Source organism: Eucalyptus grandis, chromosome 9, assembly GCF_016545825.1.
Source record: "Eucalyptus grandis isolate ANBG69807.140 chromosome 9, ASM1654582v1, whole genome shotgun sequence".
Lineage (NCBI taxonomy): Eukaryota > Viridiplantae > Streptophyta > Magnoliopsida > Myrtales > Myrtaceae > Eucalyptus > Eucalyptus grandis.
In genome coordinates, this window is record NC_052620.1 from 24,746,379 (window position 1) to 24,760,991 (window position 14,613).

The 14,613-nt window shown below is 39.6% G+C and overlaps 1 protein-coding gene and 1 long non-coding RNA gene across 2 annotated transcripts; one reads left to right on the forward strand and one right to left on the reverse strand.

The window, feature by feature from the left end:
• Positions 1-9,467: 9,467 nt before the first annotated feature.
• Positions 9,468-11,027, reverse strand: LOC104418701 (scopoletin glucosyltransferase). Its single transcript, XM_010030118.3, has one exon. The coding sequence runs from the start codon at positions 10,968-10,970 to the stop codon at positions 9,573-9,575; it is 1,398 nt and encodes a 465-aa protein (XP_010028420.3). The 5' UTR covers positions 10,971-11,027; the 3' UTR covers positions 9,468-9,572.
• A 1,546-nt stretch (positions 11,028-12,573) lies between these two features.
• On the forward strand, positions 12,574-14,344 carry LOC120288135. The gene is made up of 2 exons (XR_005546415.1): positions 12,574-12,979; positions 13,880-14,344. It is a non-coding gene; the product is annotated as an uncharacterized LOC120288135 (long non-coding RNA).
• The last annotated feature ends 269 nt before the right edge of the window (positions 14,345-14,613 follow it).

The window sequence follows — 14,613 nt, forward strand, 5'->3', positions numbered from 1 at the left end:
CAAATATATGTTTTTATAAATACCGAAATTATAATTTTTTTTAATTTTCTTTTATGTTCTTTTCTTTTCTTTCTTCCTTTTTTTTTTCTTTCTTCTTCCTCGAGTCGCCGGCAACCGGGCGAGCCTCGAGCTCACCGGCGTTGGGCGAGCTCAAGCTTGTTGATGCCCAGCAAGGCTTGAACCTCTCGATTTGGCGAGACTCAAACTCGCCGGCGTCGGGTGAGGTGTGAGCTCGAGCTCGCCCGCGCCGGAGCCTCGCCGGATCCGGCGAGCTCGAGCTCGCGAGCTAGCCTCGAGGTTCGCTGACGTCGGGTGAGGCTCTAGCCTCGCCAATCTGGCGAGCCTTGAGCTCGTTGGCGTCGGGCGAGCTCGAGGTTCGCCTGTGGCCAGCTGCTGGCGGTCGTCGTGGCCGACGGCCGAACAAAGAAGAAAAAGAACCAAAAAAAAAGAAAAAGAAAAATAAATATATATTTTAAAAATAAAAATAAAAATAATTAAAATAATTAAATTTAAAAAATAAAAAAATTAAAATTTGATTTTTAAAAATAATTACTTTAAAAATTATAAAAATTGTCCATTAAATTTGTGTTGTATAAAACTATTTTAACAATACCATTTTAAAAAAAAAATAATATATATAAGCTTGGAAGTTTTTTTAGTAATATAATCTTAAAAAAAAAAAAAAAAAACATAAGAATAAGTTTTCCTAAATTTGGTTAAATATGAAAATATTTTATTAATATGGGTCGGGTCAGGTATGGGTTGAAAAATTTGTATTAGGTTTAAATGGGTCATAAATTGGTTAATAGGTTAATTTGGGTCGACCCATTAATGACCTAATCCAAACCCGACTCGACCCACCCGTTTGACACCTCTAGCCACCGCCCCCCTTTTCTTTTCTTTTTAATTTTTAATTTTTAATTATTATTTTTAAATATTTTAACTAAATTTAATTTAATTGATTTTTATATTTTCTATCACGTCATTTTCAAAACGACGCCGTTTTTGCATTATTTGGCCACATTAGCGTGCAAAATGGCATTGTTTTAGGTTCGCTTCGCTGGAAAAATGCTACGTATGCAATTTGACCGGATTTTGGCTAGATTAGCACTCAAATAATCCATTTTGTTTTGATTTTGGAACTTAAGTGTATCTTTCGTAAATTATGACACTTTAAGTGTTCATTTCTGCCAAGTTATGGCACTCCAGGGATTCGTGTCTCCATTTTTTTTTTTTTTTTTTTTTTTTTTTTTATGTATAGGTTTTCCTTTGTGGGAAGCGCATTATTGCATCAACTCTACATGAAAAATCTGATCTTCGGGTGAGTATGGAGATGCCATATCATATTTTATAGTGTTTTTAGAGGCTAGTATAATTTGGAGGTCTGGTTTTTGTTGCTATGGGTGTGACGTCCCAAATTTTCAATCTTATCTTCTACTGAATAAATCTGGCATTTCATTGACGCATCTATAAGGCTGTCCTCAGAGCTGATCACTCTCGAGTTAACTAGACTATCTGGGGAAGCCATTAAGAAATTTTAATGTAATAGCCTTGAGAATTCGATTAGAAATCGATTACTCGACCGTGCTCATTTTTAGAGATCATTATGGCACAAATATAAATCGATTTGAGATCAGAGATAGGTCGGTTTAACTAAAATGTGTGGCTGATCGTGAGTGACATCACTAAATTGGAAAATTCTTGTCGACCAACGCTAGACTGATTTTCTTATTATTTTGGTAACTTGTGTCCGTATTTGAATTATCGAGATTTTTCATGACAACCGAGAGTAGCCAATGTGTTGATGTTGAGTGGGTTCATTGTGGCTCGAATAAAATCGATCACGGGTCCTTTGCATTAAAAATTTATGAAAGTTACCCGGTAACCTAGGTCACGCTAAAAACGCGTCGAATGGAAATTAACCGTGAATTCGAGTCTGATTTCAGAAATTGAAGATTCTGTCACGTCACAATAAATTCTAGAAATATCAATTTAGTCTCAGAAGATTTTTCAGAGATTCCGAGATTTTTACAGAAAATCGTTTTGGACATTGCAGAAAAATAATGGAAATTCGTATGGGATGAATTTAAGAGAGTTTTGACTTTTAAGCCGAGCTTTTTGGTGTTGGGGACTTGCAGAAAATTGTACGAGGTTTTTTCTTCAACGAATTTGGACGTCGGTTTGGAAAATTGAGTGAGGAAATTGAAACTAATTTGGTGAAATTCGGATTAAGGCAAAGGGGCAGCATTTTCGGCACCAAGATTTGATTATTTAGTAGAATTTAAATAAGAAAGTAATTGGGGACAATAGGATAATTTTTGTTAGCCAAAAGGGGAACCAAGCATTTAAGAAAATGGCTAAGCCTTGTTGACTTTTGCCATTTTCCCAAACTTGCATCACGCACCCTTTCTCTCTCTCTCTCTCTATCTTACTCGATACACACTCCACCGGTTCTCTCCTTTTCGTTTGATTGCCCCCCCCCCCCAACACCGAGCATCTCTCTCTGCTCTTGGTTTTGTTCTTTTTCATTTCCTTGAAACTTGAGATTTTCCATCCCTCACCGAGACTTCTTCATCCACGTTCCTCACCCATCCATCATCATCTCATCTCCACGTACTCTCTCTCTCTCACAACCGAAGAAGCCCTTAAACCAAATCCCCATCCATTTTGCCCCACACGTCCGAGCTCCTCCTTGTTCGGTCAACAACCCTCTCCACCCAGCTCTTTTGTTGACCTCAAGTTGCCCCATACGAAGCCACAACCCATCGAAACTCCTACAAGCTGCCACCCGTCCGCTTCTCCTCATCTTCGGTCAACACTTCAATCTACTGAAGACCTCATCCAGTGCCGCGTCTTTCCCAGCTCGACGTTGCTTTCTCCACGTGCGTTCGTGTTTTCTCTCCTCCGCCTCCTCACCCAACGTCCAACCGAAGCCCAGCGATATCTCCACCGAGTGCAGCAAATCGACCAACTGAAGCCCAGCGAAGTCTTTTTTGGGTCAAGCAGCCCATGGTTCGGTCTCTTCAGCCCACAAGTCAGCAGTGGTTCGACCCAACAGTCGGACCATTTGAGGCCCACGGTTTCATCATCAGCAGCCCAAGAAAATTTCAGTCTAGCAGCCCAAGCTTAAGCCCATATTAGGTTGTGTTCAAGCCCAGCCCAAGAATTTTCAGTAAAGCCCACTTGGTTCAGTCCATTTTTCAGCAGGCCCAAGCCTGTTTAGTCTAAGTCCAGCATTTGCTGTGGGCTTGCAAGGTTTCTTGGCCTGGTCCAAGTTTGTCGTGAGCCTAAGTTCGATTGCTGTCGCGCCGTCGTCGTGGTGTTCCAGTCTTCACTTTGCACAAGTGAGTTTTACTCACTAATACTTTCTTAGTTTGTTAATTATGCTTAAGGGTTGATTAGATTTAATTAAGTGCAACTAGGTGGTTAAATTATAATAGATTAGTAATTATTAGATAATTGTGATGCATGTTAGGCAATTGAATTATGCAATTAGCGAATAGACGTGTGCTAGTATTTATTGAATGCATCTCGGGATTTTTTCCAACCTTTCTCAGACTTCAATTAGGCATTACGGGCTTAAATTGGATTTTTAGTATTTATTTATTATTATTTTTTAAAATTTATTTATTTATTTATTTTCCGAAAATTAGACAGGGATAGCTGACGACCGGAATTTTATGCCGATTTTCGTGGTGTGGTCCATTTATTTAATTAAGCTTTATTTTGTCTTTGAATTGAATTATTTGTGAATGTGAGAATTATTCTTTAATTGGATAATCGTTGGTTATTAATTGAAAAATAACCAGGCATCGGTTGATAATATCAAAAATATTTGAGTGGACTACAGAAAATGTTGGAGTTATGGAAAGAAAAATATTATATTTTGGCTAAGGCCAGCCGTGTACTGACACATGATAAATTTTTATCGAGTATCATTAATACGAGAGAAATAGGCCAATTATTATTTTGATTGAGGATTCTAAGTGTGAAGCACACAATCCTTGGCTGAGAGTAATTAATCATGTGAGGGTTATTAGTCACATTGAGAAGACTATTGAAAGATGAAATGATGTATGATGGGTGTGTAACAGTGTGGAATAGGGCATGGAAACCACCGGATTTAGAATCGATTATGCTTGTTGAGCCGTAATTCAGCATTACCATCAAAGTATGGTTGTCCATTGGACAATAGGTTACCACCTAATCTAGGTTGTGCACGCTGAGTCGTAATTCAGCATTACCACTGAATTTGGAATTGGTTGTGCCGCTGAGCCGTAATTCAACATTAATTGCCGAAGAATTAGTAAGCCATGCCCGCTGAGCCGTAATTCAGCATTATTGCTAAAGTTTTAGTAGGTTGTACTCGCTGAGCTGCAATTTAGCATTGGGATTGAGTATTTCATATGACTGTGTAGGCTATGCTTGTTGAGCCGTAATTCAGCAGTGAACTTGAGTAAAGGAGATGAGCCGACCAAGAAAGGGGTCGAGATGACATGTAATCGACTAGATCGATTGATCAATGATTCGATCTGAGCGTAGATTTAATGTGATTCAATGATTGAATGATCTGATGTTGTGAATTGATTGATTAAATGGAAATGATCGGTGAATGGTCCGATTGACATGTAATCGACTAAGTCGATTTGATCGATGTTTCGATCTGTGATATTATGATGGGTGCCTATTTGAATTGTGCTAATATGCAGGTGGAATCTAAAGCCAAAGTAAGTCCTCTGGCCCGTGCGTGCATAGGCAGTCCGGTTAGCGTCTCGGTTTACTAATCGAGTCTTAGGGGGTAGAATTTGCCAAGACGCAGTCTCAATGGTTATTGTATAACCATTTCAAGCCCGTAGATGAGCTTGAGGAGGAGGAACCAGAAGAGGACAATGAGCTAGAAAAAGATGAAGAGCTTGAAGGAAACGAACTTAGTGAAGAAGAATAAGAGGAGAATCAGGATGATCCCGAGTACGACCTTAATAAGGACTAAGATCCCATCCTGTCTTGTCAGACCTAATTTTTATGTGGATAAGTGTTAGATCAAATCTCTGTGAATAGTAGTGTATTATATACTATGAGGTACTTGTATAAAAGTGTGGTTGTGAATTTTCAATATGAAAAATATTGCCCTGCTTTTTTATCCCACTGTTTTATTGTCAGGGGATTTATAACTGCTTTCGTATGTGCAATAAAAAAATAAAAAGGAAATGGTTGGCGATATATTGTCTTGGGATATCGCATTATAAAATCGACCAAGTAGAAGGATGTGTGCATGCCCGAGGATCGGGGCGTGATAATGGGTGTCTGCTGTATAAATTTTGTTATATTCACTTTTGACTAAGTAAGATCCCGATTTATTCATAGTCCATATCTGCTTATCAGTTCCTGCAATCGGGCTAAGTGGAACACTGAGAATTTCGTGCACTAGATTCTCTTCAAAAAGCATTTATAGCTTACGTACATTCCATTGCTTAGATTTCATATTGATCAACTTAGCCACGGCACTTGCTCAAAAAAAAAAAAAAAAAAAAAACTCAGCCACGACAAGTTTGCAAAATAGCTAGTCATACTTCTGCAGTAGTCCCTTATCTTCTATTGCCTGCCCAAAAAAGGTAAATTGTTCCAATCTTCTCCGGTCCGCTTTCTGTAGATTCTAACGCCTAAGATCAGCTAAAATGCACCAATTCAAATTCAAACAAAATTGATAAAGATTGTGGATTTTCTCTTCATAATTGAGACAATTGAGCCCGCTTCCAACTAGACAATAGGAGCAATAAGAATGTCGGAGAGCTTTTATCTTGACTGTTTGTTAACTTAAAAGCAAGGGATGTACCTAAAAATGCTCAAATCAGTACAAACTAATACATTCTGATCCTTAATAATTAAGGCGTTTTATTTGCCATTTTATAATACAAGTTTTTTTTTTAATGATAATACAAATTAGGTCGGCTAAGATTTTGTCTCTTGCATCAAGAGGATAAGAGTCATGGCATGACATCCAACATAATTTGACAATTTTATTGCGCCATACTTTAAAAAGATCCACAACCTCTTCATTTGGAAAAAAAAAGTATTATTTATGACTATCGATCCGCAACCTCTTCATTTGGAAAAAAAAAGGTATATTTATACCTGTTGACACCTAATTTGGGAAAAATAAAATTGCATTTTGAACAAATAAAAGGAAAAATGAAAAAAAAATGGAGGAAATTGATTTGATTGATTATGTATGGAAATTGAAATTCTGATGGATATTCAGATTTTGATAAATGCAGAAACAATTAAAAATTAGGTGAGCAAAGGGTAATGATTTTGATAAAATGGAAGGAATCGGTGTAAAATCGAGATGATTATGAAATCATGGTCCGGTTTGAATCCTTGATTTAATGCAATAGAAGATAGAAGTTTGAAATGTCATACAAAACAGTTGTTCGGAATCAGTATAAAAAAGAGCTTTATTTTTCGTAACTGGGGGAGAATGAAAAATTGAGAGAAAAAAAGAGTCAGAAGCTTTGTCCATCTTGGTCAAAAGAAAAAAAAAACATTTGTCTTTTCTTTCTCTCACAAGAAAAGAAAAAGAAAGAAACAGTGAGAGAGAAGAGACGTGAGTGCAGCGAGAGAGAGAGAGAGAGAGAGAGAGAGAGAGAAGTGACGTGAGAGACAGGTGAGGAGAGAAGAAAAAAATAGAATCACTGTGCATCTTCTTCCTCCCGCACCCGTCGCCTGCGTCCTCCCCGCAAAGCTCGACGCGCCGATCTCGCTCGTTGACGCCCCCCCCCCCCCGAAGCCCACTCGCCGCTGCGCCACCGCAAGCACCGTCGCCGCGCCTTGCCGCCGACGCAGCAACCCCTCGACGCCGCTGCCGCGCGCCTCCGACGCCCACCGCCGTGCCTCTGCACCCGCGACCTGCTGCTGCCCAGCCCGACGCCGGAGCTCCAATGAAGCCCGCCGCTCCTGACCTTGCCGAGCGCCACCCGCCACTGCACCAGCGCCCGACGCCCTCTCCGTCTGCACCCGCAGCAACCCGCCCGCCAGTCACAGCGCCTCTGCCCGCGCCTCCGCTTCTGCAGACGTCACTCGCCTCCACCTGTACCTCCGTCTGAGCCCCACTCAGTCGCCTCGCCACCTCTGCCGCGCCTGCACCAGTGAAACCAAACGCCCTTGAATTCCGGCGACGGTGTCTCCACAGCTGCGACACCTGAGCGCCTCCGCCGCCGCTGAACGTCGCCCCTGCCCCTACTCGCTTGGCGGCCGAAGCCCGCTGCTCTTGACCTCGCTGACGCCGCGCCACCGCACCGCCTCCGCTTGCGATCCGCTTCCCCGTCGACGCTGCAGTCTTCCTTGAGCCCCCTTAAGTAGTTTAATTTTTTTCTTTTTATTTTACTTATTTTATTTCATTTTATCTCATTGTTTTGTTCTTTTTTAGTTTATTTATTTAAGTTGTAATATTTGATGTCAATAAATATTGTAGGCATTATCTACAGGGATTTCGTTCGGAATTAATATAATTATTAATTTATCCGAGAGACATTGGATTATTTTTTTAATTATATTAATTTTTGGGCTTTTTGGTAGAATTTTAATTGTTAAATCATTATAATTATTAATTTGATCTGTAAGACTTCGGATCAGATTTTTAATTATTTTGATCTCTTTGTCGTGATGATTAGGGTTAGAAATTGTTAATTTGACTTGTGAGACAACATGTTATTTTTTCGATTATTTTAATCATTTAATTTTGTTGATAGTTTAGATTTAATATTTATTTAATAATTAAAATATAAAAAATCAGAAAACAATTTTTTTTTGCATGAGCATATAGGTTTAGTAAATCAAACATATATGTTTAGAAAATTAGAATTTTCTTAGGATTACATTTTTAGGATTGCATTTTTAGAAATAAGTTAGGGTTGGACCTAAATTAATTTTTTAGATAATGTTCAACCAATTTAATTATTTCATTTTTCAAAAAATAGTTTTCTAAGATATGATAGGGTTTAAGTCAAATTAATCCCTAGAATAAATTAGAAAATTATCCATTTTTAAATAGTTTAATTAGGGTTTTTATTAATTTTGAACTTCAAATAAAAAAATACAAAAAATACAAAAATCTAGGCGCGTGTTAACTAGTTCACATAATAGGATCATTAATCAGAATTTGTTCATTAGTGAAGTTAGGTCATGAGGTGCATAATAACTAGTTTGCATAATAGACCAATTTAATTAGAATTTGCATATTAATAAGATTAAGTCATTTAGTTAAGAAATGCATTTTTATAAAAGAATTCTAATTTTCAAGAAAACCCAAAAAAAATTGTTTGCTTTGTGTGATGCAATTTATTTATTGAATGCTTGAGCATCTGGGTGATCACATTTTTGCATAATTGTGATTTAGGTTAAAATAAGTCCAAGCTGCATGCAAAAATATTTTGAAAATTAAAAGAAATGGTACTGAAAGGGCATTAGAAAATTTTAGTGTAACAAAGTTCCCGTACCCTTAGTTTCTGGTTCGTAGAAATAAAATAAATCTCCATTTATTTTACTTATGTGTCTAATCGACTTATCATAAACCGATTAGTTGCGACTCTTAATTAATAACCTCTTGCATGTTAAAAAAAAACTTGAACCTTAAGTCGCGAATTGGTATGGGCTTGGGAGAGTCTGAGCTAAGTTAAAAACTTGGTAGTCCATTAATCTAGTTTTAGGTGGTGCACCTGAAAATTAGGTCGTGACAATACCATTGCACCATTGATGCCAAAAAAAAAAGGTATAATCATTTTTAAAAGATACCTCGCTTTTCCGGTGATATGATAAGGAGGGGTTTGGGAGTACAGAAAAAGGTAATGAGAGAGATTAGGTTTGGTTTCTTCTATGCTTTAGATGTCTTGTAAAAATCGCGAATTGAATGGCGGCCAGATTCCTTGTTCGCCAAGAACTTTGGGATAGCAAAGGAGAACAAAAAAGCTGAGTCAATATTTGGAGGGATTAAGAAAAAGATGAGTGGAATGTGTATGCCTTCTACTCAAGATCACATAATCTCCTCCCGCAAGCGTGCAAGGCATAGGCCAATCATCGAAAGAGGTAACTAGTTTACTTGTCGAATTCTGCAATAGCACGAGGGAACCTAGCTCATTGGAAACCTTAGAGTTACAAGTAGAGACGTCAAGCATGACCATTTACACAAGACAGGCCTCCCATTAGAATTTCTAAATAATAATACGTGGTCTATGAAGCTAGAAACGTGTTCATGTCTCCTTCCAACTGCAGCAGCAGCAAGCTAATTCTCAGCCACATAAACAATTTTCCTAAACAGAACCGTCTGTATTTCCATTTTCGTTCGTGCAGACAGCAAGGGCACCGCTTTTCTCACCCAAATAGCATTTCGTCTTTTATCGGTAAAGGTATTGCATCAAACACCAACGACGTTAGGCAATAATGCCGGAATTGAACAATACATCAGTCACTCGTAATATGAAAGCATGGCGTGACATATTCTTTATTGATCATCTAACGCAACAAAAGAAAGGAGGAAAGATTCAGGACTAAAACATAACGATACACTAGACTAGGCTTTATTTTGATTCGCGAGCAGCTTTGTGCTGCTTGAGTTCTTCGATTAGCGAAGTCAAATCTGAGTCAGATGATCCACCTTCCGCAACAGCCTTCCTGGCCATTTCGCGAATCACTTTCGCCCTTCTTCTCATGACCTCTGCCTCTTCACCCGCCATAACCCGTCTCACCACCTTGTCGATGTCATCTCTGCTTACTAAGTCGGCACCTTCTCCAAACATGGCGAACGATTTAGATCCAATGCTGGCCCCGATCCCTAGCACTTGAACAACCAACTTTTCATTATAGAATTGATCGGCAAACATTGGCCACGTGACCATTGGCACACCGGCAGATATGCTTTCCAGCGTCGAGTTCCATCCGCAATGAGTCACGAATCCTCCGATCGACTCATGATCGAGAATCAACAGTTGGGGTGCCCACCCTCTTATGATTAGGCCTTTCCCATCCATTCTTTCTTCAAACCCTTCTGGTAGCCAATCTTGTTCTTGACTTTTATCTCCCTTCACAATCCATAAGAAATCTTGTTGAGATGCCTCAAGCCCCTTCGCGATTTCCACCAGCTGTTGAGAACTGAATCTTGTCAAGCTGCCGAAACACACGTAGACAACCGAGTTGGGCATTTTCGAATCTAGCCATCTTAAGCATTCGTGCCTGCTGATGGATGCTTCCTTACCCCTCTGCACTTTATCTGCAGTATCGCTATTGCAGAGCGAGACTGGACCGACATGCCAGGCCTTCCTTCCCAAGAAATTCCTGTAAAAATCGGCATAATCCTTTTCGAGTTCATAAAAGCTGTTGAAAATGCTTCCGAAACTCTTTACCCCTGCTTCTAACGCTTTTCCTGCATGCTTGGTAATATAATTTTCAACTGGTCGTCTTATATACTCCGCCAGCTGATTCCTTGTCAGCTTTATATCTCCAGGGAGGTGAGGCATAAGGAAAGTTTCTGAATCACACGAAACTCCCTTGTGTGGTTGATGTCGTGCGATAACTTCCTCCGCGCACATAGCAATGATACTTGTCCCTCCAAAGACTAGCCTGGGAATTTTCAACCGAGCGGCAACGTCGGTAGCCCATGGAAAGGAAAAATCTGCTACTAGACAATTCGGTCTATGTTTTTCCAGGATATGCAAGACCGGTTCCCGGAGCAAGCTCACGGCCTCAGCGAATTTGGGCAGATTTTGGCTGTAAGCCGTTGCATCAGTATTCTCCCAACCTTCTGGCATCCCTACCTCAGTCGATGGGAATTTGACGGTTTGGACGTGGAATTCCAAACCCAACTGATTGGCTCTTTCGATCTGCTTCGAAAAAATGACCGCAAAGGCAGGGGAGGTGATGACGGTGATTTTTGCGCCCCGAGTCGCAAAGGCTTTGGCGATGTCTATCATGGGTATCATGTGGCCTTGAGCCGGTAATGGCAGAAAGGATATATGAAGTCGGTTACTTTCGGTCTCCATAGAGAGGAAAAAGAATGATCCAGGCTTTGCTTCGTCTCTATGGAGATAGCAGAGTTGTAGTGAAGCCGGCTAACGTGTTTGTTTCCGAGCATACGTCTATAGCCATATGTAGACTTGGGCACCATAAGGATGCAGGATAGGAACACCAAGTCTGACTATAATCAAGAAAAGGGCTGAAAGAATACTTGGTCTCCGACATAATCTGACACTTTTCTGACTTTTACCGTGAAAATGGCTGAAAGGGGCCTTGGTCCCCAAGATACTTGACTCCTTCCTATTAAAATTGATAAATGGATTAGGCACGAACAATTATGAAGGGGGAAAATTCGTTCGTCAAGGACACGTGAAGCTTTTTCGTCAATAAATAACGCAGGGTGTGTAGAGTATGAGTTTGTGCTGTTCAATCGTGCGTATGCGTTAAAAATATCTTTTACCAACAAAATATAAAAGAGCTTAAGTCTCTAGGAATAGTGTTGAAGTCTCTCGTCATACGTGGGAAGCAAGGAATGCCAGCTGTGTAAGTCTTAGGCCGCGGATGGTCTAAAAGAGTGGCTTGTCCGACGTCATGAGAAAGGGATGTTAGCCAATCAACCAGGGGGCCTTGAGCTACCGACTAGTTGATTGGCCCAAGGTGGTGGCCAAGAGGGTGTTTCCACCCGACAAGGGGTGTTCCCAGTAGTCCCCCAGCGAGATGCCCAATAAGACTATATTCCTTATTTTCACTTAACGGTCTATCCAAGTCTCACCCGCTTATTGCGAGTGAATATATTTCTTCCCTGCTATTAAGGAATACTAATGATTTTACACTAAAAATGAGCAAATATTGGTAACTCCTCACTACAAGTTGTCCCTACAGTAGGTTTTCCTTGAAGGGTCATTGAATATGTGATGGTCAAGAAGAGTGGCTTGTTGTCCAACATTGTGAGGAGGGGATGTTAATCAATATTTGCCGCGGCTGGGAACTTGTCGAGAAAAAGCGAAAAAAAAAAAAGAAAGAAAAAAAGAATTAAAAATTCGACTTTAAAAGGATAGTGTTAGATAAAAGAGAGTGAATAAAGAAAATATTTTTCCCCACTTGAAAAGTGAAAATCATTTCCCCCTATTTTAGAAGACTTTTTCCGATGATGGTTGTCTTCCTTCGTTAGTTCATTTTTCATGAAATGAACGCTATAAAATTCGAAAAACATTTTCCTGGAAATTGTTTTCTATGAAACGAATAGAGCTTTGATGAACATGTTATTTGTCTTATCTCCCTTGTAGTAGAATTCATCCTTCCCAACACCCATCGATAATAAAAGTCTCTTCCCACAAAATCTTGGGGAAAATTACAAATAAGGACCCGAAATGGGGCCATTTTCTCAAAAGAAGGCACGGAGTGGATCTTGTTTTAGATAAGGACCTGAAGTGACCACATCTGTCTCAAATAAGGACCTCACCTCACCGGCTGGTCAAATGTTATTTTTCCGGCCATTGGAACTGGGTATTTTTGTCATAAAAAGATGTACAAGTAGAAAAATATAAACCCTAAAATTCAGAAAAACAACAAATTACTTTGTTTTCTTCTTTTCTTCCCATCTTCTTCATTACCTTCGGAGAACACCCATGATCCATGATCTCCGATGCCATACGCGCGACCTAGTTCACCATCACCGCCGTATCTCTTCAGATACTTCTTGATCGGTGTCGGATTCACCGCCAATTTAGTGCGACTAGCTCCTTCAACCTCCTCAACACCTATGTGCACGAGACCCTCACTGCCCTCACCGGCCTTTCCCAGTCTTCGTATGTTCCCATCTTCTTCCTTCCTTTACAATTGCTGCGTTCTCACTCACCCACTCTCTTTCTTCATAATTACTCTCTCTTGCTCAACCAGTGGTCTTTGCATCCTAAATGTGGAGTCGAAGCTTCTTATGTTGGCAGTTTCATTCATCTGCATTTTATACTAACAGGTATGCAATTTTATTGGCAGTGTCTCTGACCGGAACACCTCTGATCATGTGCAGAAATTGAAAAATATGCGTCTTATTATAAGGGTCATATAGAAGTTAAAATAGTATGTGCTCTTCTGCTCTTCCAGATTTTGGGACCTCTTTTGTTGGTCACTTCCTCAACCAGGAGTTAAGGCTCTGTTAGCAATTTGTGATGCCTGTATTTCTTAGAACTAGAGTTCCAGTTGATAATTAGACAGAAGTTTTATATGAACTATAAGACCTTTAAGATTTAGTGAGAAACAGCTAAACTGTCAAGGTTAAAGAGTGAATGTGTGAAGCGGACTAGTTCAAGGCTTCTGGCGTATGGAATGAATTGGAGGCAAATCAAGAATCTCGCATTAGCAATTCCAAATTAACCAGGAAATGACTGAATTAAGAAAAGCAGAAAACATTTAATGGGGTATGGGCAATATCCTCGCCCTAACTTGTCTATCTTTGAGCTTCTTATCCTGGAGGACTAATTACTTGTCTTTTGGCTTTAAACATCTCGATCTGACCGTGTTCATGCCTATATCATTTATGTGGTTCTGTTTTCTGCCAAAAAATAAACATTTAATTCCAAGCCCAGATTTTGAGGATATGCCACATGTGCTCGCGGCAAACACAACTCACACAGACACATTTGAGTATTTTATTTGTTTTTGGTCTGGGGATTCATACTATTTCGATTATGATTTGCTTGAAATTCTCTTATATTGTTGTAGACCCTCAGTAGTGGTTTTTAATATGGTTTCCACTTAAACTGCTTTTGAATTTTTTCTGCTTGGCACAATTAATGATACTAATGAGTTTTGTGAAATGTGTGCCTTCTGTTGGCATGCAACTCTGTTTTTACCTATGTTAATTGAATTGTTTCAGAGGTGGTTGCTGTCAACTTATGAGATAGATGCTCAGATTGGCAGTAGAGCGCACCCTTGCAATGATCAACCCAACATTATCGTGTAATTTGAGTAGGAAGATGTAAAAAGAGATCAATTAGTCCTTGCCAATGGTGGATCGCCAGTCGCTTGCACACCCGTGGCCAGCAAACCAAAAGCGTCCATTATGGGGTTATAAGATTATCGGGACATTCTGTCATTTAGTTGTGGGGAGTAGTCCATCACGGTCTTGGTCTATTTATAGTTACATATGGGGTCATCCTTGAATGTATGTTACCGGAAGGAATAATATGGGGTTATATAATTGCCTAGATAGACAGTATATAGGCTGGAGTTCCCAACTGAGTTTCACTGATTCAGATAGGAGCTCAATGTCGGTTTGTACAATTTTAAGTTTCTTTGTATCCAAGTTTTGCTTTCTCTGGCAATAACATATTTGATTGTTGCCGTTGCTACTGCTCATACACAAACTGTCTTGCGCTGCTCCGCTCATTTCTGGGCATTCTCGCTTTGGTCCAAGTTACTAATATTGAAGAATTCAAGAAAGGTACAGAGACAAAGAAAAAGCTAGCTTCGGGCAATGTCAACAAATGAACAACTCATAATTGGTTCACCTTATTGTTTGTGTTAATGTGATTTCTTTGTCAAATAAGCCAAAATCTGAAAAATTACAAATGGAGAATCGATGCTACAGATGTGATGAAAAACAATTAT